Genomic DNA, 26,392 nt, shown 5'->3' on the forward strand with positions numbered 1-26,392 from the left:
TGCAACCCAGCAGCCGCGCTGGCGGCGGCCGGCCCTCCAGCCCCAGCCCGTCGGTGGTGAGCGAGAAGGAGAAGGAAGAGTTGGAGCGGCTGCAGAAAGAGGAGGAGGAAAGGAAGAAGAGGCTGCAGCTGTATGTGTTCGTGATGCGCTGCATCGCCTACCCCTTTAATGCCAAGCAGCCCACCGACATGGCTCGCCGGCAGCAGAAGGTAGGTGCGCCTGGGAGGCCCAGGGAGCAGCACCCGGACGTCGCCAGGCGGGCGGGGCGAACAATGGGAGCTGGAGGCGCAGCTGGCGAGGAGGAGCAGGAGAGGTGGAGACCGCGCCCTGGGGAGAGGGCTACGAGGCCCCTTCCCAGCGGCCGGGCTCGCCCAGACCTGGCCCAACCCAGCCTGGAGCGCTCCTGGAGCTGCCTGGGACCGGCGAGGGCCGCGGAGCGCAGCGCCGCGTGCCGGAGCCCCCCAGCCCGGGAGCGTTGGGGAGAGCGAGGCAGGCAGGTCCCGCTTTGTGGCCCGAAAGGCTCGGGGAGTGACTTGCAGCCCACGGCGCCCAGAGAGGCCTTGCTCGCTTGCAGGGCTCCCAGCGCTCTCCAGCGGCGGGCGGCTGCGCTCAACTCCGGGCCCGCCCTCCTGGGCGTGCGGTCGGCGGGCGGGGGCAACGGCAGGTGGGGGCGCCGAGGTGGAGGGAGAAGAGCGTCTTGGAGCAGTGCTCCGCTCGCTGGGGCGGAGAGCAAGCGCAGGGACAGGCGGGAGAAAGCAAGCCCGGAAGGCGAAGCTTCCCGTGACTCTGCGAAGGGCACCCTCCTCTCCCTGCCCGGGTCAGCCGATCACCGACTAGGGTCCCCAAAGGGTCCTGGGGCGCTGCTTCCTTATGGCTGGAGTTCTTCCTCACTGACCCCAGAGCAGGGGCACTTCCTCTAGTCCTTCCGTCCGGGTCAGCCCGTCCGCCTTCCTCTCTTTGACCCTCTTCTCCTCTTCCCAAGGAGACTTCGCCGCCACCTTCTGGCTCGCCTGGGTCCTTCAAGCCCTGCCACTGCTGCCTTGATAAAGTACAGCTGCAAAAAGCCTCTCAATCAGAGGCATCAAAAGCTTTTTCTGTCTGAGGCTGGGGCAAGGCTGAGGCAGCTCTGCGCTGCCTTTGATGTGTGTTTTTTTTTTTTGTTTTGGTGCCTATTTCTATCAGCTGTTCTTTAGCTGGAGAAAGGCATGAGGGTTACTGCAAAATGAGGGGCAGTGGCGGGGGGGGGTGGGGGCAGAAAAGCAGTCAGGCACCCCGTTGAAGTGAGTTAGTGAAGAAAGTCAGCGTTCTATTCTCTCTTTTAAATACATTTGCAGCACTTCAGCTATCAGAAAAGCCAGTCAGAGAGGCAGTGTGAGAGGCCAGTCGTAACCCCATCAAGATTGTGAGACTAGTGTCTTAAAATAGTGAATTTTTCGGTTGCTGCCATTTAAGACCAAATAACATGTTGCTGTAGTAGCATTAGATTTTCCATATTTCTCCACCCTTACCTTGAGTTAGCACAGATTTCTGTTTGTTTTGCTTGCATGTGTACACACACCACCCAGCACTGATGATTTATTTCAGCCATCATGAGCTTGGATATCGTTTCATTAAAAGCTAAAACTCATTTCCAGGGTGAGAGACAGGAGGTGGGTTACACACACGGCTCTCCATCTCTATCTGTGGCCCCTTGTTTTTTCAGTTCGTATTTTGGACTGCAGTAGAGCAAAAGTATCCTCAGAGCAGTAAAAGTTTTTGGGATATTATTTTAAGGTTGGATGTTGAGTTCACGGGGCCTAATGTTTCACATTTCAGTTTGGAATTCCTGTTGTAATTGTGTCTTTATAGCATGGGAACTTCAACCTCCAAAATCTATCCCAGTAATACAGCACCAGCCAAAAATATCCCATTCCTTTGACAATGAAAACTGTGACTTTAAGTGTTAGGTTGAAAGGGGTAGGGGGGGCGGGGTGTCTAGACACATTTATCAAAGTCTCTAGAGTGCTGTCCTTTAAATAGATGCTTAAGTCCAGAGCTAGCATGGAGAAAGAAATCCCACAGAGACACAGTTCTTCTAAACAGAACCTTCAGCCACCTTAGAGATCATTATGAGGCCAGATTTTTCTGATCTGATTGTATGTTTTACCTGAATCCGCGCAAAGCTGTGGTTTTGAGGGGCATGCTGGTTCCATTTTTACGCATGACCTTAACATCAGAGAGACTCCAGGACAGATAGATAACACTGGCATTTGGTCAAACTATTCTTAGTTATCACAGCAAACTGTTGCTAAATACGTATCCCACTGAAGCTATCCCAGCTGTTGGCTATACTGGGAAGCTAAATTTTTTAAAAAATTATATATATATATATATATCCTTATTACAAAAAGATTTTTCACTGCTATATCTGTAAGTTTTTAATGCCTTTCTAGAAAAGTGTGTTTTGCTCCTTCAAGTAGAAAGCTTGGAACTCTGATTTTTAAAAAATAAGCAATCATTGAGAGTAATTAAAAGGTTTGCATAATCACTGTGGTAAAGTTTAAAGCCAACAAATAGAGTTGATGAGCTAAAGTTAGTCTTGAAGAAAGATAAACTTGTTGTAAACTAAACATGAGTTTGCAGTAGAATAGAAAAGGATGAACTAGAAAAAGAAGAAAAATGTAGAGAAAGGGATAGGGTGACATGGAGGTCAGAGAGACAGAATCTATGAAAAGGAATTGCTGAATTATGGAGAAAAGAGCATATTGTACAGAGTATAATGCACCGTGTGAAACCAAATAATCTATATCACAATACTGACTACCACTTTTTCAAGTGCCTACTATGTGAAAGGCACATCGATCATTTTTTGAATAGGCTCTTTTTGAACAGCTTTCAATTCACTGAAAAATTGATAAATGGTACAGAGAGTTCCTATATACTACATATCTAATTTCCCTTCTTAATATCTTGCAGTAATGTGGAACATGGGTTACAATAAACTAATATTCATACATTATTATTAACTAAAGTCTGTAGTTTATTCAGATTTCCTTAGTTTTTAGCCGAAGTAATTTTTTCTGTTCTTAAATCATTTTTTAAATCTCCTAACTCGAACAATGTACAGATTGCCATCCTTGTTTTTTTAAAAAACTGAGACTCGGAAATTTTATTTGCCTAAAGCACCATGTAGATGGGTAAAAGATGGCAATTGAAGTGTGAGGCATTCTGATCCCAAATCCTATCTTTTTAATATGAGATACTGGCTAGAAATAGTCTAGGATAAAAAGAGCCCTAGAATCCTAACAACGGGTCAGGTGTACTTCTTTACCCAGAGTTATTTCTCTTTGAATTGAGAGAGGTCCTCCTTTCTTCCTCTGGACACCCATCAAATATAGTCACTATGGCAAAGTAGATGCTTAGGTTTAACTTCTTAAAGAATATGAAGGGGAGGGATGGACTGTGAGTGGGTAAATTTGAACACTAGAGTATACCAACTTTACTATGTCGTTTAAGCTGAAAGGAAAAAGATTTTAGCTCAGAAGAACACTTTGGAAGGAACAGAGGGAGACTACCATCACTTGGATAATTTTGGTAATTACTTTGGTTTCACTTTTACTGAGAAAAAGAGCAGTCCAGCAATCTTCCCAATTAAAGAGAGGACTTTAAACAGACTATTTGAAAAACACATTTTATCATTTACTGGTATATTATGTTACATTAGTGTGAATCTAAATGTAACATGGTGGCAGTAATAATTTATGACCAAAACAAAAATCTCCCCACCAGAATGTAACAATGTATGTTTCAGTAGCTCAGAAATGACAGTTTGGAAAGCAGTTCTTTGCTTTTTCTTCTTTTGTCAGAATGGTAGAGTGAATACCTAGAAGTTGGCATGGCAAAGCTATACCATATGTTTCTAAATTATGTAGTAACGGTGATGGGTGGCTACCTTGTGTGAACTAGCTACGTATAGTTAGGGAATGTAAAAGCAGGCACTGTTAGCAACTCATGTAATATTTAGATTGACGACCATTTTTTAAATGAGGTAGGAGTTATTCAGATAGCCTAAAATGAGTATTGTGTCTACATACATAGGTATAGTATACATGTGTGTCTGTGTATGATGAGGGAAAAGGGTAATCCTTAAAACTGTGTATTACACAGCAATTCCTATTTCATTCAAGAGGGCAAATGTCTTGTAAGTTCAAGCTACTCATTTCCATATGATTCAGCTTATATCTGCCCATGAAATTACGGCTAATGTTGAGTCATAACCATAGAAATTCTTTCCTTATTCATTTACTTGGCTTTATTTGGACGAGACTCAAAAGCCATACCTTTCATAAAAATCAAGACCTAGTGCTAGCTAACTATATATGTGTGTGAGAGAGAGCGCAAGTATGTGTGTGTTTTGAATCAATAATAAAGTTGTCTATTCAGATATATTTTGAGGCACTTGGTTCTACCACTCAAAATTCTTAAGGTTTGCTTTGTTAGTGCAACATATGATTTGCATTCTAAAACATTCTACCTTTTGAGAGAACAAAGAGACTGTTAAACCAAGTTTTCTTCAAAAAGAATTGTTTCTCTTCATCAGGGGAAGAACCGAATTATTTAAATGGGCTTTTTGGCATTCCCCAGCTCCCCATTTTCCTTGGTGCATTGGGAAGCCGCTGTTATGCACTGATAGCAGAGACTGTCTGAAGATGCAGAATACCATAAGAGGTTTTTGCTTCATTACACACCTGGAATAGGCTTGTGATTCCCTAAAACTGGACTGAAGAACAAAGGAAATGTTTCATCCCTGAAGAATTGTACTGAGTAAAATGATGAAAGTCAAATGATTTAGGGATCTTCCCACTGCAAAAGCAAATTTAATAAACAATCACAAGCTATTATATTGAAATTAACCAGTATTTGTGATTTGGGGACAGGTGTCTATAAAACTTAAGCTGGAATGATGACAGTTCTAACTTAGAAATATGTTCTAAATAACTGACCAGTTGCTCATTGCACCAAGTGCTCACCCAGGCTCGATGGCAGAAGCAACTGGTACCTGTGAGATATGGTTGTTGAATTGGGAGAGCTTATTTCTAGTTTGGAAGATAACATACGTATATGTCAAATAAGCTGAATAAGAAAGTTTTAGTTGTAAGACGCTGATTAGAAGTACTAAAGTGGGGAAGGAAGAAGTAAGAGTCATGCACACACAGTTGGACACAACAGTAGAAAAAAGTCTTCATAGAGAAAGTAGACTGGGGTTAGGTCTTTAAAAATTAGTTTCATTTGAGTAAGCATAGGAAAAATAGGTGTTCCAGTCTGGAGAAGAACACTAGGTAGCAGAAATGTGGAAAAGAGTCACTGTTAGACAATGTCAGTCAGATTCTGTTGGTTCTAAGTGACAGAAACCCAGGCTAAATCAAAAAAGAGGGTGAGTGACTTACTGGTGCATGTAAGTGAAGAGACTGGTACAGAAGTGACTGCAGGAATGGCAGGATCTAGGAGCCTAAATGACTTCCATAACAGAATGAAAAAAGCTAGATGATGAAGGGAAAGGATATACAGATTTAGCATCCCTAATTCAAAAATATAGTATCTAAAATGCTCCAAAATCAGTCTTTTTGATCATGACATGATGCTCAATGGAAATGCTCATTGAAGCACTTTGGATTTCAGATTTTTGGATTAGGGATGCTCAACCAGTATAATGCAAATATTCTAAAATCCTGCAAAAATCCAAAACGCTTCTGCTCCAAGCATTGAGGATAAGGGACACTCAACCTGTATTTTGAAACCTGTGTTTTAGCTCAAACCCTGCCACTAATGAACCACTGTTTGTAGGCAAGTCTCTGGGATAATTTCTTAATCTTTCATGTGGAGAGGGGATGGACAAGCTTCAGATAATTTCTAATGTCGTCTCCAGATATAGGAGCTGATAATTCTTTCTGAACAATGACATTACTTTTTACCAAGACTTATAAATTCATTCAAACTTGTGTTTGGTACGACTTTACATTACAAAACAAGTCAGTGTCTTAAAGAATCCAGGATGGTTAGAGATGAAGTTAGATTTCATTAGTTCAACTGTCTAAATCTTCACATAAGGTGAAATTTCAAAAGGTTATAAGACTGTAGACTACATGAGAGATTGTAAACTGTGGTCTATGGGCTGAAACTGATCCACAAATGTATTTTGTCCACAAAGCACTTTTCAAATTTTGAATTAGTTCTCAACATTTAAAACTATCAAAATATTTCACATAAAAAATCTGGATTTCTGGCTTCTCTTACAAGTGGAAGATATGACAACACTGGGCCTGAGTTTTTATGGATTTGCAAAAAGCAATGGAAATAAGACTACCCAACCATCATTTAAATAATATAATGTTAATCACTTTTAACTAAATTGGTCCAAGATACCCATCTACCACATAAATCTGGATGGTGGGATACCAGCTATCTGGTTCTTGCCAACACTATCTCCTTTTACAATTGCTTAACAAATATCAGTGATCTGACCCTGGCCCCTGTAAAGCATCCAAGAGAAGTATCTGAGATTTAGAACTCTGTGTTCCTTGTCTCTGGCAACTATAGTAGTTTTCTTGTTGATATTAGATTTATACTTTTTGCCAAATTGGAGGGCCGATTATCAGAATTATTACTTTTTCATTTGTCAGTCTAGGCATGTGATATGATTACTTTTCTGTTTTTAATAGATGAGGAAAGGGGGATGAATTCAGCCAATGCATTGAGTCTATCTCTTGCTATTGATATATCGATGGACAGTGAAGGACAGTGGTTAAGGACATAGACTCTGAAATTAGAATGCCTCGGTTTGCTTTCTTGCTGTACCCGTAACTTGCTCTGTGATCTTAGACAATTAACCTCTCTGAGCTCAGTTTACTCATGAATGAAATGGGAATTGCAGTGGTACCTTGATCATTGGGTTCTTGTGAAAATTAACTGAGATAATATAGTAAAGCAGTTAGAACAATGTCCGGAATGTGTAAGTGCAATACAAGTGTTAGCTCTTGTTATTGCTAGGTTGATATGTGCAATGTTTTTATCTGAAAGGATTGGGCAAGTTAATATATATGAAGTACTAGCTATCACAAGTCTTATATTCATTATTGCTATTATCATGATGATCATCATGAAACAGTATGGAGGAGTCTGGTGAACTAAAATGAATACCAGAGGCAAGAATACCAGAAGGCAGGTAGTTATGATTAGAGTATCACCTATAAACCAGATGGGGTCCAGGGTATAATACATCTCTGTTCTTCCACTTTTGTTGAGACATTTCACTTGTATTTCTTTGAACAAAAAACGGACCCATTTGTCTGGCTTCAAAACCTCACTTTGAACAAAAGCAACATGGATAGAACTCATAGGAGATATTTTAAATGGCTAATGTCAAGCACATGTACACGAGAAGATTTGCCACAAGCTTATCAGAAGACTCAGATAAGGGGGTGCTGGGTCACTCAACTGGTAAATGATGGGATCCTCAGAGTTCCTTATTTTCTTCATAACCACTATGAGGAAAGACACTATGTTTGTTATCATTGAATAGGTCACCTGCCTTTTTCAAGTCCTAATATTTTCGTCCTCAATCCAAATAGCTCTTTTAAAATTGTTGGTTTATAGTAATGATATTGACTATTACCATATTGATTATGACCATTAAAAATGAACTCATTAAATACTTTTATGTTTGTGTAGAGAGTAAATTCTAAGCATATATGTTCAAAACTTTATATATCTAGATAGAGTAAGACTTGCATAAGTAGGTAATATGCAACAGAGTACAGAGACTAAGACTACTAACTCTGTAGACTATCAGTCCCCGGTTCAAATTCCTGGTCAGCTCTGTGACATGTTGACTTTGTGACCCTGGGAACATTATGCATGTCTTTACTTCCTAGTTTCCTGATCTGTAAAATGGGGAAAAAATAGTAAGCATTGTAAGAGAAAAAACATGTTAGTTGCTTAAAATCTTTATCTAAAATTTTTAATAGGGGGTATATGGGCAAATATTATCAGTAACAATAAAAACAGTGTTCTTGCATTTTAGTTCCCCAAACTCCTCCACAGTATTTCAGACTACAGTATCTTTGCTCATACTGTTTCTTATTGCGAAATGTCTTTTTCACCTTTCTTCACGCGATTCACTCTTGTTCATCCTTTAATTATTATAACTCAAGTGTTATCTCCTTTAGGAAACTTTACTCAAAGCTTTGTAGTGGGCTAAGTACTACCATAACTCCTTAGTCAATCGTTCCTTTTACCTCTTTTACTTTATATTTAAATTACCCTTTTTACACATGCCTATCACTCACTAGATGGTAAGATTCCCATCTCCCAAAACAGTACCTGACATGTAGTAGGTGTTCAGTAAGTGTTCAGCTGTTGAGACTTCACACTGATGCTTTATTTCCTAGAGAGCTTCCAGAGAGAGGAAATAATAAGAGTTTTAAATACAGTCACCTTTATTACAGAGACGTTGTCTCTGTAATTTTTACTTTTATAAAAGCTTCTCAGAGTTAACCAATTATCAAATGACTTCAAAATAAGTTATGTTACAGAAACCTTCTATCTATTACTTCTTAACTTTGTTTGTTAATACCAAAAAGTGACAAATTTCTAGATCCATTATAGAGAGAAGTCTTCTTTATGAATCTCTTGCAATGGGTGAATCCTAGTTGAATCGCCATAGTGTGTGTTTAAGTGATCAAACATTAAAATCAGCAGAAGCCAAAGAAATAAGTTTTCATACTGGGTATGCATTTTTATGGACATTTCATTTGATTTAGTGAAAATTAGGCTGTTTAATTTACCATCAGCCACAATGTTGCCAAAGTTGTATCACAGAACCTGTAAGTTCTACATATTTAGGCATAAATAAATGTGCTTATTTTCTCTACTTTTATTCTCTTACAGAATTTTGGCATTATTTTCTGTTATTTTATTGTAAGCTGCCTAAAGTCCTTTCTGGGTATAGTTAAGGTATAAATAAATAATAACTATAGAGCTACTGCATATTGGATATGGTAATAAGAATATGCTATGTATAAAGCATCAATAAAAAGTAAAACTGCTTCTTAGATATGGACTTTTCTGATACGTTTCACTAGTCAAAGAAAATTAGTTTTGCTGTGTTATTCCTTTTATTTTAACAAGTGGGAAAAAGGTTTGAAAATGAATTGAATTATCAAGCCCTCAAGTGTTCCAATCTGCTGTCTACCATTCTAAAATTGAGAGATATGAAATAAATTGATAATGTATTGATGTCTTTTCAGCAGCCTATGGGAGGAAAATATCAACTCATCATGTGCTTCTCAGAATTACTTCTGTGCAGTAAAAAAGTTCTGAGATACTTTGAAGCTAACTTTTTTTTTTCTTTTTTTAATCCCTAAGTGTTCCAGGAGCACATGCTAAGTTGCAAATCCCCTGGGCGTGGTAATGCTTTTAAAAAGATAATGGGATTTTGGCAAACATGCTGAGTGGTCCAGAGAAGAATCTACTATGCCTCTTAGGAAAGCAAAGGGAAAACATTGAAAATTCTTGCAAATAATTATGCCTTCTGTTGCCCATGTAGAAAAACAGCCTTTTGGTGTGAATGGTAGGCATAGAGTTGTTTAAGCAAATGAGTTGAAATACATCCTGAACATGTACATTGGCGATTTTTCTGACAAGTATAGCAACTGTTGTCTATAAGGCAGTGTGTCATAACATACTGTGTTCAAAACATTTCTTGGGGGTTCTTCCATATTCAAGTTTTGTTTGTTATACATCATCAGACAATGTTGTTTGAACCACTTCTATGTACAAGAAACTCACCAGATTCTGTAGAAAAAGTATGTAAAGTCATTTTAGATGGCCTTCCTGACCTCTAGGAACCTAGCAATCTGGTTGAGAAGTTGAGATACACTGACGTAGACTAAGTCAGGACAGGGTGAGTGTCTGAATCGTAAATATTGGTGTTTCCTAGATTTCCATTCTTGGCTCTTGTTATGGGTTTGTTATGTTCCCCCCAAATTTATATGTCAAATTCCTAACCCCCACTGCCTCAGAATGTGACTTTATTTGAAAGCTTAAGATGAGGTCATTAGGGTGGGCTATAATCCATTATGACTGATGTCCTTATAAAATGGGGAAATCTGGACCCAGAGATATGCGCACACACAGAATGCCACATGAAACGGAAGACAGATTGGGGTGATGCTTCTACCAGCAAGGAACACCAAAGATAGTCCACAAATTGTACCAGAGACTAGTGGAGAGGCATGGAACAGATTCTTCCATCTTAGAAGGAACCTATTCTGATGACACCTTGATCATCACCTAGCCTCTGACAATGTCTGTTGCTCGAGCTACCCAGTTAGTGATACTTGGTTATGGCAGTCCTAACAAACACAGCCCTCTTCTTCTGTCCATACCGTCTTTCTCAGCAACTCCATTGCTAACATGACTTTACTAACATCTCTACACTTAAAATTTGTGAATCTTTTGTCTCCAGCATAGGCCTCTTGCCAGACTGCCAGACCCATACATCTAGCCATTTGTATTAGTGCTGCTAAAGGTGTGGCCACAGACAAGTGCAGGTCAGTAAATGCTTTTTAAAGAACTTGGACTAGAATGTAAATCAACTCATTACTTTCTTCTGCAAGGAAAGTCTTGCTATAAAAGTTGTCAGCTGTATTGAGCAGTGTGCATGGTGATTAAATAGATGTAATCTCTGGTATAAGCACTTTATCTCAGTGATGGCCAATAAGAAGTAGTTCACAGATGACACAGGCCTACCGAGCACACTTGAAGGAGCATTGACCTCCATGGCATCTCCTTTCAGTGTCCTCACACCATTCAATGATACAATTTTTCTTCTCATCTAGATTCTTTCCCATTGTATTTTCTAACTCAGTGAATGACCACCCAGTGGCGCTACCATATAACTGAGCTGGCCAAGGCACAAATGTGCAATTCATCTTAAAATCTTTGATTGTTGAGGCCAGGCGCGGTGGCTCACACCTGTAACCCCAGCACTCTGGGAGGCCAAGGTGGGCGGATCATGAGGTCAGGAGATCGAGATCATCTTGGCTAACACAGTGAAACCTCATCTCTACTAAAAATACAAAAAAATTAGCCAGGCGCTGTGGACGGAGGCTGAGGCAGGAGAATGGCGTGAACCTGGGAGGCAGAGCTTGCAGTGAGCTGAGACCATGCCACTGCACTCCAGCTTGGGCGACAGAGCAAGACTTCATCTCAAAAAAAAAAAAAAAAAAATCTTTGTTTATCCTTACCACCAAAGAATGCATGTGTCCTCTCCATGTTTCTCCTGAGGAAATTGTTGTTTTTCTCCTTCACTTCATCTTCATCACTAATGTCCTGCCTTGGGCCCACATGATTGCTTGCATGGACTTTTGCAGTAAGTTCTCACTGTTCTCTCTGCCCCTTTTCTTGCCCATACTTTACTCACTACTAGAGTGATACTTTTGAAACACAAATACAGTCATGGCTTGTATTTGATACCATTGAAAACAATGGCAGAGAATTCTTCTGTAGCTTTCTGTTGCCTACACAGGATAAAATAGAAACTTGCATGACATAAGTAGATCTTCACTCCCCATTCAGGCTTAATTACTGCAGTTTTCCTGCACACACCCTTCACTTCAGCCCATTAAGCCACTTATCCCTGTGGTGTTCATTGCTATCTGTGAGCCTCAGTATCACTGCACTCCTGCTTGAAAAGCCCTCCCTACCTTGCCTTCCATTACTTTCCTAGGTAGAAGGTAACACTCAGTTATAAAGTACAGGAATAAATAGCATTCATTGGCCCTTTACCCTGTGTAGTCACTTCTATATATTTACAAGCCTTATCTCATTTAATCTTTATAGCAACGCTGTAAGATAGGTACTAATCAATCACCCAATCCTACAGAAGAGGAAAAGCAGATAAGAAACTTGTCTTAGGTCACAGATACAGTACATGGGTTGGGGCCAAGGCAGTCTGACTCCAGCCTTCACACTTAACCATGTGCTATGTTAACTACGTTGAGGCATTCAGCACACCTTACTTCAATGTATAACTGTTTCTTTTTCTTTCTCCTGACTCTGCAGAGATCATTTAGTCTCCCCAGGTGTCTGACAGATTGTATGTATGTAAAATAGGTGTTCAATAAATAGGTGATACATGAGTTCATGATTGTTGGTTTATAACTATTCAGAATAGTAATACATATTCTCTACAATTTGTAGCCTATCCACTGAGATTATCTCATTGCTTCATTAAAACAACCTTCTGAGCATATGTGAGACATGTTATAAATTCCTGTTTTGTAATAAGTAAAAGTGAGGTCTGGAGAAGTCCCACTGGTTGGAATGGGCTACAGAGCACCAACCTGGACCACTTAACTGCACCAAGGGCTTCCTCCCATTGCACTGTCAGTCTTGGATTTACAATAAGAATGGCCTGGGCCATTTTAGACTTTTTAAAAAATTACTTCATTTTACTTAATCTTTATTTTATTGCAGAATTGTGAAAGTCATAGTGATTCACAATTTTAGAGGGTCCACCTCACCTCATAAAAAATTTAAATGTATGTCACATTTCACATCTACTTGGTTATTGAAAAAACTGGAATGTATGTTTTTCAATCTTGCTTTCGAAGCTATTTGTCTATATAATAAATGACTGATTTCTCAGGAATCATGGTGCATTCAGAGGAATCCGTGAAAACTTTAAAAAAAAAAAAAAAAAAAAAAAACCTTGGCAGGGTGTGGTGGCTCACACCTGTAAACCCAGCACTTTGGGAGGCCGAGGCGAGTGGATCACAAGGTCAAGAGATTGAGACCATCCTGGCCAATGTGGTGAAACCGCATCTCTACTAAAAATACAAAAATTAGCTGGGCGTGGTGGTGCGAGCCTGTAATCCCAGCTACTCAGGAAGTTGAGACAGGAGAATCACTTGAACCCAGGAGGCAGAGGTTGCAGTGAGCTGAGATAGTATCACTGAACTCCAGCCTGGTGACAGAGCAAGACTCAGTCTAAAAACAAACAGCAACAACAACAAAAAACCACCATTGTTTTCAATGGTATCAGTATTTTTATGAGGACTAAATTTAACAATTCATGGAGTCAATATGTGTTTGGAAGTCACTTAATTGAATATTAATTTAGATTTTTCATGTTTATTCCTACATTTTGAAGACAATATTTAGGATCTTGGATTTTTTTTAGTGCCTTGGAGAGTTTCAAGGCTCCAGTCCCCATGCCTCTATTGCCTAATGAATGAAATAGCCTTTGGCCAGGCTTGGTGGAAGAAGGGGTATTTGAACTAAGCCTCAAGCTGACTGAGAAGATCAAGTGATAGCAGTGTGATACATTTTGAGAGAAGGGAAGGATACTTTCAACTCTCTTTAGAGATGACATAATGCACAAGTTTGAGGACATATGAACAGAGAAATACAATTGTATAAGATTCCAATATTGCACAGAAAATAAGAACAAAGGTTGGTTCATGATGGTAGATGCCCTTCACCAAGGTAAGGGGATTAAGGAGTGGGGGACTTCACATTGTAGGCAATAGAGAACTGCTGAAGAATTCTGAGCAGGACAATGACATGACCAATGTAGCATTTTAAGAAGATTAAGCAAAATGTCTGGAAGGTATGGGGAAAGGAGAGAAAAGAAGCTATAAATTTCTTCACACTGTAAGGAAAGGTCATGAATTAGGCTTGAATGTTTTATCCAGCACAGATCAGTTTTATAATTTTGTGGGGAGATTTGTAGAAAAATATCAAAAAATCAATGCCTGTATGTAGAAGTGTCTTGAATCAATAGTTCAAAGGCATTTCCCTACAGCAATTGTTCAGCAAAGTGAACATCTTTGTCTTCATTTTCTTATAGTAACTTTTATGTACTTGTCACAATGTGTGGGCTATGAATGTTCATTTTTTTTTTCACAAATTCTAAAAATGTAAAGCAAGGTGCCTGCCCTTTAAGTTATATTTAATTTCAGTGACCGATATTCTGATACGCCCCTGCAGGTGCAAAAACTCTTCTGCATAACATTGAAGCACATAATGACACTTGGACAAAGCTCATAGGGTTGAACCCGGCATCATTTCAGAGAATGAACATGTGATTCCATCTGGCTTCCAGCTGACCTAAAGGATCCAGATGGAGTTTAATCCAGCCCCAAGAAAACATGAGCCCCACAATAAACCCAGGTTTATGTCAAGCCCATAGAAGGAGAGAGGAGGAAGCCTGACTTGTGATGTCAGTTTGGAATCTGGGTAGAAAACTTTCAGTGTGCCCAACCACACTAAAATAGAATCTTGGATTTGTCCTTTCTCCCACATGATTTCATCCCCCAAACCAACCTAAGTTTGCATAGGCACCCAGAGAATAGGGTACTTTCAAACTCCCTGCCCTTTCTCACTCCTCCCCAAGTGAAAAGAGTCTTATCTTAGTGGTAAGATTACAGAAAAGTTATTGGATGGACCACATTTAATGGTTAGAGTTATTTGCATAAATAGGAAGCATAAGATTCCCAATCATTTGTCTCTTCTTGCACATTCTTTGGTACCATCTTTTCTATCTTTTATGTGTTAATAGAGGTGGTAAGGTTTGGATCTGGGCATGGGAGTAGAGAAAGGCTCCAGCCTAGTCTTCGAAAGTTCTAATATAGTGATTTTATGGCTGGCCCTTGAACAACATGGGTTTGAACCGTGCAAGTCCGAAGATTGAAAATATATTAGCAGGATGTGAAACCCATGCAAAGTGAGGGCTGACTTTTCCTACGCAGGTTCCACAGGGCCAATGGTAAGACTTGAGTATGTGCAGATTTGGGGATTTTAGTATATGCCAGAATGGGGCGGTCCTGGAACCAATCTCCTGCAGATACTGAGAGATGATGGTATTTTCCATTTGTCATCATCATCTATCAGTATAGCTCTCTTAAGAGAACAGGAGATTTTGGTTTATGGTAAGATTCAGATATTCCTGGGTCACCAGGTCATTACATCATCTGAAAGGGTTCCAAACACTACACTGTTTACCAAAGGGCCTGCTTCCTAGAGGAGGCTGCATTTGCAGCTGAGGAATAGGTAGGATTTGAACATGGGTGGGAAGAACAGGTATGCTAGGGACAGCATGAGCAAAGAGAAAAGCCAAGCAAAACTACAGTAAAGAGCACACAAAAGGCACGATCAGAAAGGTAGCTTAGGACCAGGTAGTGGTAAACACTGAATGCTACTAGACTGTCAGTTGTCCTTTATTTGGTAGGCAGTGGGGAGCCTTTGAAAATGATCTGTACCCCTGAGTAGCTCCAATGGAAATAACACTAAACCAAGGCAGAGGGTCCATCAAAGATAATGTAGACTTCTGGGTGACTGGCAAATAGAGAGTGATTGGCCTTGACCTTGTCTTGAAGATGTGTTTTCCCATAAGGCACCTTGAGTCTTTATATTTTCTGAAGAATATTGTCAACAAAAACCAATGTCTCATTTGCAGAGTACATGATTTGCTCCAGCATTTTTCCATGGCCAGATTGGAAACAACACCCTATGAGTTTTGACAAAAGCCCCATATAATTTGTCAGCCTTCCTGTTTGCCTAGCAGTGGAGCAAAGAAAAGGATTTCTTTCTACTATCTTCTTTCCACAGGCAGCCTATGTACTGCTGTGTATTATGATTCAGCACTATAGACCTTCAAAGTGAACAGACACTGGTTAAGATGTGCACTTGTTTCAATTAATCAGAAGCATGTCTCCCCCTGAAGCAGCAGTTCTAAACAATTGTAGATTTGCCATTTAGTCCAAAGAGCTTTTCATAGTTTTCTTTCTATGTGGAGAGCCCAAAGCTATCTTTCAGTCAATATTCAATTAGCATTTGAGTCAGAAGGCCATGCTGAGCTCTTAAAGAGGGGCGTAATGTGTCACTTGTTCTCGCCTCCATTTGCTTGTGTGTGGAAAACAATCCATTACTTTTCACTAAAGAAGGCTAGGTCTGTTGCAGCATAAGTTAAATATTAAACCAAATTAATAGCATGTGTTTACTTCCTTATGATCTGGCAATAAATGTAGTGTAAAGATCGCTGGAAAGGAAAAACCAAATTCAACATTATACTTACTGTATATGCCCAAATTTAGGGAGATTTGTGATCCAGAACATTTCCTCTTTCCCTAATTGCAGCAAGAACTCTGTGCATTTCTGTCTTGTGTACTCATCCAAACACTTTTATATAAAGCTTTCTCTAATCATTATCCTTTGGCATAGTCTTTTGTTTCCAGCACAATCTATTACTCAATACTACCTTTGTCATTGAGCTGTGGTTTCAGAACAATAACAATTCATTCCTAAGATTTTTTTTAAAATCCAAACATTTTCTATAAATATGATAGCAACAAAGGTATCTAGAATACAGTAATTTCTTTTTTATTTGCAAATTAGCCGGCCTATCATAAAGCAGATTTTTGAGGAAAATAGTGATATAAGACATTTTACATTGGATGAGAATCTACACTTGTTTCATAACCTTGAACTCAACACATATTATTAAAGTGGATAAACTACAAATTTACCTAGTGTGTTTAATCAGTATGAACAGCTAATTGAAATTCAAATGAAGCTTTTTATTGTACATTTTAAATATAATATCTATATATCCCATTTTTAGTAGACACAACTGGTTACCTAATTGTTATTCACTCCCTAGTTCCAAACAGACTTGTAACTTTTTCAGGTATGAAAAATTATACCCCATTCCCAGCTTTAGAAGTAGATACAGCTAAGTTCAGACCCATCAACACACAGCACTATACTGGAATACAATTGACTCATGGGTCAGGTGCCCAGGTGACCTAAGTTGATCCAATCAGACCAAAGTGGAGGACCTGTATTCCACGCTTAAGGGAGAGGTTTTGCTCCTCCCCCCCTGATGGATTCGATGGAAGGAAGCATGTACCATAATTGGTACTGGCAGCCATCTTAGAACCATGAGGAGACTCAATTTAGGCTGAAGCCAAGGCTGAAGATAGTGAAGTTGCTGAGCTATGAAAATAACTTGAGTTCCTGATGACAATAATGGGCTACATACACCATCAAGCCAGATCTGGAGCCCACCTTTCATCTGGACTTCCAATAAAATAGTAAATTTTCTTGTTGTAAGTCAGTTTGAGCTGTAGTGTTTTCTTATTTACAGTCAAAACTTGTTGACCTCCTGCTGTATTTCTCTTTAAAACAGGAATTCTGGGATTTATTAGCTTAACTCTTTATTTTGAATATTTATGTTTAGACAAAAGTGGAAATAGAATTCTGTTTGTAGGAAGCAACTTCTTTTTTCTTCTTAACTCTAGATTTAATTTAGTTAAAACCAAAAAGCAAAAACTTCGTTGTAGATGTAAATCATGTTTTACACAAAATGACTTTTATTATAACTAAAAAGATAAGCAAAATGATTCATTAAAATATTAAATTTTACAGTTTCTATAAACAAAAAGAAACATTTTATAGAAAAGTATATGGAAATACATAAAATAGAAATTTGAAATAATCACCCAACCTTATCACCCAAAGATATCCATTAAGCATATAATATATATTTATACATCTGCATGGATATATAGAGATTAATATATATACTTTTATATAAAGTAATAATTCTATATATATTGTTTTGCAACCTACTTTTTTGTGCATTACATATAGGAAATGTTTCCATGTCAGTAAATATAAAACCATGTCATCCTTCTAAATGACTTTGTAGCAATCCATTTTATGGATGTAAGATTATTTAACCGGTTGTATTGATTTCTCTTTTTTGTTGCTACTACTATATACATTCTGCAGTAAGCATCTTTGTGTACTTATCTTTCTATACTCTCCAAATATATGTGTCTTTAATATAAAGAATATATACATTTAAAATGCTGTTACCAATTTCCAAAGTATCTGTAGAAATTTACGCTCCCACTAGTGGAGCATGAGTGAGTCTCAAAAATTTCCTATGTTAAAACTAGACATTATTTTCTGATTTGGCAACTCGATGCATTACTTTTAAAATTCTGTATTTGCATTTCCTTTTTACATATTTATTGCCCCTTTATATTTTTTGTTTCACAAATTCTGTTACCTTCCATCCATTGTTATGCTTATTAGTTTTTAAGAGATATTTCTATTTTAGTGGTATTAACATTGTCATATTGGTGCAATTTAAGTTTTGTCATTTGTGGTGGACCGTTTTTATGTTTGTTATGTTGTTTGACATATTTTTGTTTAGCTGAACAGAATTTTTGAATGCAGTAAAATCTACTTTTCCTCTTAATAATTTCTGGGTTTCATGCAGTGAAAGACCTTCTCTATCCAAAGATTATAAAACTGCTCATACATATCTTCTACTTATAGTGTTTTATTTTTTTACCTTTATATTTTTTACTCATTTGAAATTTGTATTGGTGTAATGAATGATGTATGAATGACTTTTCAAATGACTAGCCAGTTGTTCAACATCATAGATTAAACCTATTTGCTCTCTAGTTGTGTTAAATTCATAATGCAAATGTCAAATGCACTCAATTCTTATTATCAATATTATTAATATTTGAATTTATTTTTGAGCTCTCGGTAGAAAGCCATTAATCTAATTTTCTCTTCCTGTATCATAACTATGGTGATTCCATCATTTTAAGTTTATGATAGTTTGGCTACATTTATAAAGTTCCTTTGATTTTACTTTTCAGAATATCCATGACTCTTCTTGCATTTTTTTATTCTTTGGAAAAATAATTTTTAATGATTTTACCAGTTTTAAAATAAAAAATTGCTTGGACTTTCACCTAAACTCCATGGTATCTATAGATTAATGTAAAGAAAGCTGATATCTTTATGACATTGAAACCCCACTCAGGAACTAGGAATATCTCTGCATTGATTCAAAAGTTTTTGATGTACCTCAATTTACTTTTGTGGTTTTCAATGTACATGGCCTATACATTTATTGTTAAATTTATTCCTAAGTAAATTGTAACATTTCCTACTTGATCTTCTTTCACTAACTTCTTGCATTGACCAAAGCTCTCTATTCCCTCTGCAAAACATAGGAGCTCAGGGCTAATGGGCTATTCTCTAATACACCTGAGCACTTCTGTCCCTATCAGCTGAGCTGTATGTGTACCAAGAGTAATTATACTTTCCAAGCCTGTTTCCGCTAGCTTCTGTTTCAGTTGTTACTGCAATTCCGTAATTAAATATTGTATAACTTAATGACATATTATTGTGAAAACAAAGAATAGTCTCTGTTTATATTAAACAAGTTGATTACCTTTGGGAAGATTCAATTCTGTCTAAAAATATTAAATTGCAGTTGGGCAAAACTACAGTAAAATTTTTAGGGAAAAGGTATAAAAATCTAAAGGATTTTTTGATAATATTGCCCTACAAGCATCTTAATTTTTGTCTCTTCTTTAAAGAAGCAAAAACTGGAAATCATAGCCAGATATGCTGTGTGTTAAGGAGGGTATGAAACTTCAATCAGTGAACTCATGCATAAAGGCAAACTTGAAATCCTATACCCCCAAAATTGGCAAATAATTATAAATTATAAGCAAAACTAGACATTTGACACCTTATGTTTTGTGATTCACTACTTCAGCTAAATGTTTTTAAGTTAACCATAATTTTTAAAAATATTTATTGCTTGGCATTACAAATAGTTTTAAGCTATTCTTGGTGCTTCCTGACAATCATTTATAGTAAATGAAAATAATAACTGCTTGGTTTCTAATATATTTTTACTTTTTATTCTAATTCCATTGGCTAATATTTACTTCTGTATTACTACTAATCATGGCATGATAACACAGTACATAAATCTTTAAAAAATTTAAAATCAGGATAATTTTATTATAGGTGTTTTGAAAAATAATCAGAACTTACATTTAGTGAAAATCAAGGATGTCTTAAGAGAGAGGAATCCAACTTCCATGCTGAGATATATATTTTGTTTTGAATAGGGTTCATTCTAAAGAACCCATTTTAGGCCAAGCACAGTGGCTTATGCCTGTAATCCCAGCACTTTGGGAGGCCAAAGTGGGCAGATTGCCTGAGGTCAGGAGTTCCAGACCAGCATGGGCAACATGGTGAAATGGTGAAACCTCATCTCTACTAAAAGACAAAAAAAAAAAAAAAATTAGCCAGGCATGATGGCACGTGCCTGTAGTCCCAGCTACTGGGGAGGCTGAGGCACAGGAACCGCTTGAACCCAGAAGGTGGAGGTTGCAGTGAGCCGACATCACGCCACTGTACTCCAGCCTGGGTGACAGAGTGAGACTCCGTTTCCAAAAATAAATAAAAACACATCTCAGATTAAAAGATATTGTATTCAATAAATATTTCCATGTTTGAATCTTTGAAATAAAAACATATGAAATATAAAGGACAGTCAACTTTTTAAAAAAGTTTAGAAAACTAGCACTTCATCTCTTTTAATTTTACTCTTTGCCTTTTTAAATAAACAATTTATCATGCACAAACAGGAAATAATTTTCAGGCTCAATGTAGAGGCTTTATATTGGGAAGAAGATTAGAAAAATGGAACTTCTTGTTACTCATAACTACACAATCCCAGCAAACCAAAAGATAACATGCAATCTTTTGCAACCTAGATTTTTCTCCACCCAGTGATAGTTCTCACCCACATCACATAGGAAAGCAACTATAAAGAGTACCCAATCCTATAGTCGTATCCCAACATTGTATTGTCTTTAGTAAGAGTGTCTTCCTTCAGAGAAGTGATTTGAAGTTTCAAATTACACTCTTTATATTTGAAACTATAGAGCAAAATTCACGCACCAAAAAAGATGAATGTTCCTGCCACCAGATACATTGATTGCTTGCCGTGACCTTCACAAGGCAAAACTACAAAAGGAATGCATAGAGAGAAAGCTACTGTTTTAACAGGGAGGTTCGTAATTTTAGTCTATCAATTCCAACCACACAAATTCTCTCTCAATTTATATAATTGAGGAAGTGTTAAGCTTGTGAGTTGGAGTTGATGACAAGCAAATAACTATAAAAACTTAGGTGACATTTCTGCATTTTAGTTCATTCCAAATATAGTTTTTTAATGGCTTTAAAAATGCTCAGATGCAGAGAATGGCACGGCAGTAGGTTGAGCATGAAATGACACCAATATGAGATAATTCAACCTTTCTTTTTACTTATTTTGTCATGTATGTTTTATTTATTTATTTATTTTAATGAGACAGGCTCACTGTCTGTCGCCCAGGCTAGAGTGCTGTGGAAAGATCGCAGCTCACTGGAGCCTCAACCTCCCAGGCTGAAGCAATTCTCTCACCTCAACCTCCCGAGTAACTGGGACTACAGGCATGCACCACCACACCTGGCTAAGTTTTGTATTTTTTGTAAAGACAGGGTTTTGCCATGTTGCCCAGGCTGGTCTCAAACTCCTGGGTTCAAGTGATCTACCTGCCTCAGGCTCCCAAAGGGCTGGGATTACAGGCATGAGTCACCGGATCTGGCTGTCATGTATGTATTAGACGCTTTCTTTTCTTTTCTCTTCTTTCCTTTCCTCTTTTTTTTTCTTTTCTTTTCTTTTCTTTTCTTCTTCTTGACAGAGTTTTGCTCTGGTTGCTCAGGCTGGAGTGCAATGGCGCGGTCTCGGCTCACAGCAACCTCCACCTCCCAGGTTCAAGTGATTCCCCTGCCTCAGCCTCCCGAGTAGCTGGAATTACAGGCACCTGCCACCATGCCACCTAATTCTTTGTATTTTTAGTAGAGAGGGGTTTCACCATGTTGGCCAGGCTGGTCTTGAACTCCTGACCTCAGGTGACCAGTCCACCTCAGCCTCCCAAAGTGCTGGGATTATAGATGTGAGCCACCACACCTGGCCCTAGATGCTTTCTCACCAGAATATCACTATATCCTTGACCATAGGCCATAAAGACTGAAAACAATGTTATTAAGTATGATAGAACCCATTCTGACTTGACCTGGTAGAATTATTTTCTGGAAGTTCTTTCTTTTTCTTTTCTTCTACTTCCAGAAAGACATGATAAAAGTGGCACTGATCACAGTGATATTTTCCCGTTTGTCCTACTGTTCATTAAGGAATTCAGCTCATTTCCTTTGTGCAAAATTAATATGTCAAGTGCAAGATAAAGCATTTGAGCCACTGCTTAGATGGACTTTCTAGGAGCTGTAGCTCATTTATATCTCACTAGAGAATTGGGAAACGGGTGCCAGAAAATGTTATTAGTCGAGTATCTTTTAAACATTTTTTTTTTTTTTTTTTTTTGAGATGGAGTCTCACTCTGTCGCCCAGGCTGGAGTGCAGTGGCCGAATCTCAGCTCACTGCAAGCTCCGCCTCCCGGGTTCACACCATTCTCCTGCCTCAGCCTCCCGAGTAGCTGGGACTACAGGCGCCCGCCACCTCACCCGGCTAGTTTTTTGTATTTTTAGTAGAGACGGGGTTTCACCGTGTTAGCCAGGATGGTCTCGATCTCCTGACGTTGTGATCCGGCTGTCTCGGCCTCCCAAAGTGCTGGGATTACAGGCTTGAGCCACCGCGCCCGGCCCCTAGAAACATTTTTAAAATAAAGGAGTAATTGAATATTGGAAATAACAGTAACATATCTCTGATCTGAGTTATTTTATGTTTGTAGTTATTCATTCAATGCTACATAGACATGTAAATAAGTAACTCAGATATGAAGTGTTGAGGGAAAAATGTCAGAAGAAAAAGGCAAATAAAGGTGGTTTGTGGCCTGTAAAACTCCTGGAGGGAGGTGGCTTTTGAACTGAGGCCTGATAATGTTCCTGGAATTTTCAAAGTGGAAATTATGGGTCGTCTTCAACAGTCATGAAGATAGAGACAGGTGTCAGGAAATTCAGAGTAAACTGGGGGCCAGCTGGGGCAGATTTTGTTTTTTCTTTTCTTTTTTGGATAAATCTTTCTGGTGCAGGTAAGGAGAAAAGATTTTTAAAAGGGGACCAAGTAAAGAAGGAACTGTTAACAACCTCATGATTGGGCCATTATGAATTGAACCTGACTCCAGGCAAAGGAAAATGAAAGAGACAGATGCAAAAGTAATCTCAAAGGAAATGCTGATGGGATTTTGTAACTGGAGGTGCTGGGGAGGAACATTTTGGCATGTCAAAAAGCAAAGTTTATTCTCTCAGGTTGATAAGAAAAAAGTCAAAAAATTAACAAAGTTATCAAAAGCTACTAACGTCCTATCAAAAGAACTTAGGAGGCTACTAGAGTAGGCCCTCACTATCAAAGAGGGGACAGACAGTTTGAGCATTAGTAAGGAAAATAACTAAAGTGGTTTAAAACACATCAAATATATTCAAATGTTTTTAATACTAACTAAAAGACCCACCTCCAGGTGGGTGCGGTGGCTCATGCCTGTAATCCCAGCACTTCGGGAGGCCGAGGCAGGTGGATCACCTGCCTCAGGAGTTTGAGACCAGCCTGACCAACATGGCAAAACCCCATCTCTACTAAACATACAAAAATTTGCCAGGTGTGGTGGCAGGCACTGTAATACCAGCTACTCTGGAGGCTGAGGCAAAGGAATCACTTGAACTCAGGAGGTGGAGGTTGCAACGAGCCGAGATCATGCCACTGCACTACTAGGCGACAGAGCGAGACTCCATCTCAAAAAAAAAAAAAAAAAAGACCCATCTCTTTGGTCACTTTTGGAGGATGACAGAAAGCTAACATATTTTGCAAACTGATGAACCACAGGAAAGAATCAAGCATTTATCATGTATTTCCTCATGAGTGTACTTCAGACCAACCAGATAAGGAGAAGTTTCTCCTTGTAGGAGCGCTTCAAGTAACACATGAAGAAGGAATGATAGAATTGGAATATTAGCATTTGCAAGTCCTAAAGAACAAACAGGTCTAGGCAATGATTATGATCAGTGACATCATAAGAGAAATAACTAAACATTATACATTTATACATTACACATGGAAGCACAACACATTGCATATGGAGTAGTCTTCCCAGAAAATTGAACCTGAATCTGATCACTTATTGTATTAGTCCGTTCTCACACTGCTATAAAGAACTACCTGAGACTGGGCGATTTATTTTAAAAAGAGGCTGAATTGACTCACAGTTCCACAGGTTGCATAGGATGCACGACTGGGAGGCTGCAGGAAACTTACAATCACGGTGGAAGGGAGAATGGGAAGCAAAAATGTGTTCACTTGGTGGCAGAAGAGAGACAGCGCGCAAAGGGGGAAATGATACACACTTTCAAACAACCAGATCTTGTGAGAACTCACTATCACGAGAACAGGAAGGGGGAAATCCACCCCCATAATCTAATCACCTCGCACCAGGTCCCTCCTTCAACTTTAGGGATTACAATTCATCATCAGATTTAGGTGGGGACACAGAGTGAAACCATATCACTCATCTAGATATAACTATCAAAGCACAGGAAATACAGGGAGAGAACCATGCCACATGCCAAATGGGGAAGAAATCAATAAAATTTGGGCTATCAGAAATTGTTCAAAATAAAATACCAAGTTTCTTCAACAATAACAATATCATAGGAAGAGATAGGTGATAGTGGGAGGTGGGAGGGGAACAGAAAGATAAATTGATAGATTAAAATAAATTTAAGGGACATAACAAATCACATGCCAAAACCTTCAGGGCAACAGAGAATAAATGAAATTTGGCATTTAATCCAAATCCTCCAAATCCCCTGTATAATTATGATAAGGCTGTTTCTTCACAACTGCACTTTAGGCCAATGTATTGAATACTTGCTGTGGGCCTCATAACTTCCATTTACTTATATAATCTTATTTCATCTTCAAAATGACCTAATGAGAGATGTATTATCCCCTTTTTAGAGGTGGTGGAACCGAGACACAGATTTAAAGTAACTTATTCAAATCACACATCTGGTAAGTCATAGAGTCTATGTGAAGGGCTCCATTTTTGGCTGTTCAACACCTTAACGCTTCTATCTGGGGAAAATCATGATTATGTGAGCCTTGGGATATGCAGCTCAGTCTTCTAATACAGAAGCTCAAGAAGGCAAGTACTTGTTCTCTCAGACTCTGACAGAGCCTGAAAATCTGACCTAAGATTGGCCAACCTGACAGACATTTCCTTCTGAGATGAAAAGTGTGGAACAGTTGAAACAAAGGAGCAGGAGCCACTTAGAACTTACTCCACCCACAGTGATAGCATCCTGTGTCCAGTGGAGCTAAAGGTAGCAGAGTTGAAAGTACCACCTCGTGATGACGAGTTTCCATGACTGTTTCTAGTTATAATATGGCTCTTTTCTCAGCAGCCCAGCTTTGGTTCCTGGCTGCTTTCCAAACCTTTCTGCCTTCTTGAAGACCCTGTGGTCTAGCCAATATTTTTTCAACAAGCTCCTTTTCCAGTTTAGTTAACCAGAATTAGTTTCTCTTGTTTGGAACCAAGAACCCTAATTAGCTTAGCCAGAGTTTGACCACAACTTTGTCTGAAAATGGGCCTGTCACTTTGTCTCATCATTAAAATAGTAGTGACTGCTTTCTCTAGTTTACACATTATACTAAGAATCTATTTTTCCACTTGCATGAGTGTGTTGAATAATCTAGTCCACTGAGATCTTTAGGTCTCTAGTTTTGGTCTTCAAATAGTTCGCTGGTCATGATAACTATGGACCCTGATACCTATGCTTAAATTTGCATTCACGCTTAGATTATTTGTTGTTCCTCACCAAACTTGGATGTTGTATGTCCTTGGCTTTCACAGGCATTCATGGGGGTTGGGGGAGTGGTGACTTGCTCCTCAGTAAAGTATAAAAGGAAAGGAAGAAAGAACAGGAGAGTGTATATGTGAGTTGAACATGAAAAAAATGTGAACTAAGCCATGGGAACAGGCAATTATGTCAAAAAGTAGGTGTGTCAACCTCAGATTTTCCTTTGGTTGTTTATTCCAGCCTGAATTCTTGTTCTCAACCAGATGGTTTTACTGTTTCATATTTCCCCTTCCCTTAGAGTTTAGTCAAGTCTAAGATTTCTGCTGTTTGTCAGTTCGATGTTGTAAACTAAATGAACTAGTTTGTGCTGATGGGTGATGTTGATGCCGGTAAACTTCACCAGAAGAGGTCTTACCTTACAACTGTGATTTGTCTCTACTTTTCCCCCCATCCTTTCCTAGACATTGGTGGTAGAGGCTCAACAAAAGACCATTTTTAAACAGCATAACAATAATAATAACTCCCATATACAAAAGCCTATCTTTAGTTCTGGATTATGCAATTTGAATTAAGGTTTTAGATTTTATGTACTTGCCAAGGGACTAGATTTTTGGGTAAGGATACCTACAGAACCTTAGGATAATGTCTCATTTTAAAGGAAAA

At 38.7% G+C, this 26,392-nt stretch overlaps 1 protein-coding gene across 1 annotated transcript in view; it reads left to right on the plus strand.

Annotated features, from left to right (window-relative positions):
• CADPS (Ca++-dependent secretion activator) overlaps positions 1–26,392 on the plus strand; it is a 482,801-nt gene that overhangs the window by 694 nt on the left and 455,715 nt on the right. Inside the window, 1 exon segment of the mRNA XM_011947195.1 lies at positions 1–209. This exon segment is cut by the window's left edge and continues 5 nt beyond it. Within this exon segment, the coding sequence (XP_011802585.1) occupies positions 1–209 (209 nt within the window).

The sequence above is a fragment of the Colobus angolensis genome, unplaced genomic scaffold (assembly GCF_000951035.1).
Source record: "Colobus angolensis palliatus isolate OR3802 unplaced genomic scaffold, Cang.pa_1.0 Scaffold26, whole genome shotgun sequence".
Taxonomy (NCBI): Eukaryota; Metazoa; Chordata; class Mammalia; order Primates; family Cercopithecidae; genus Colobus; species Colobus angolensis.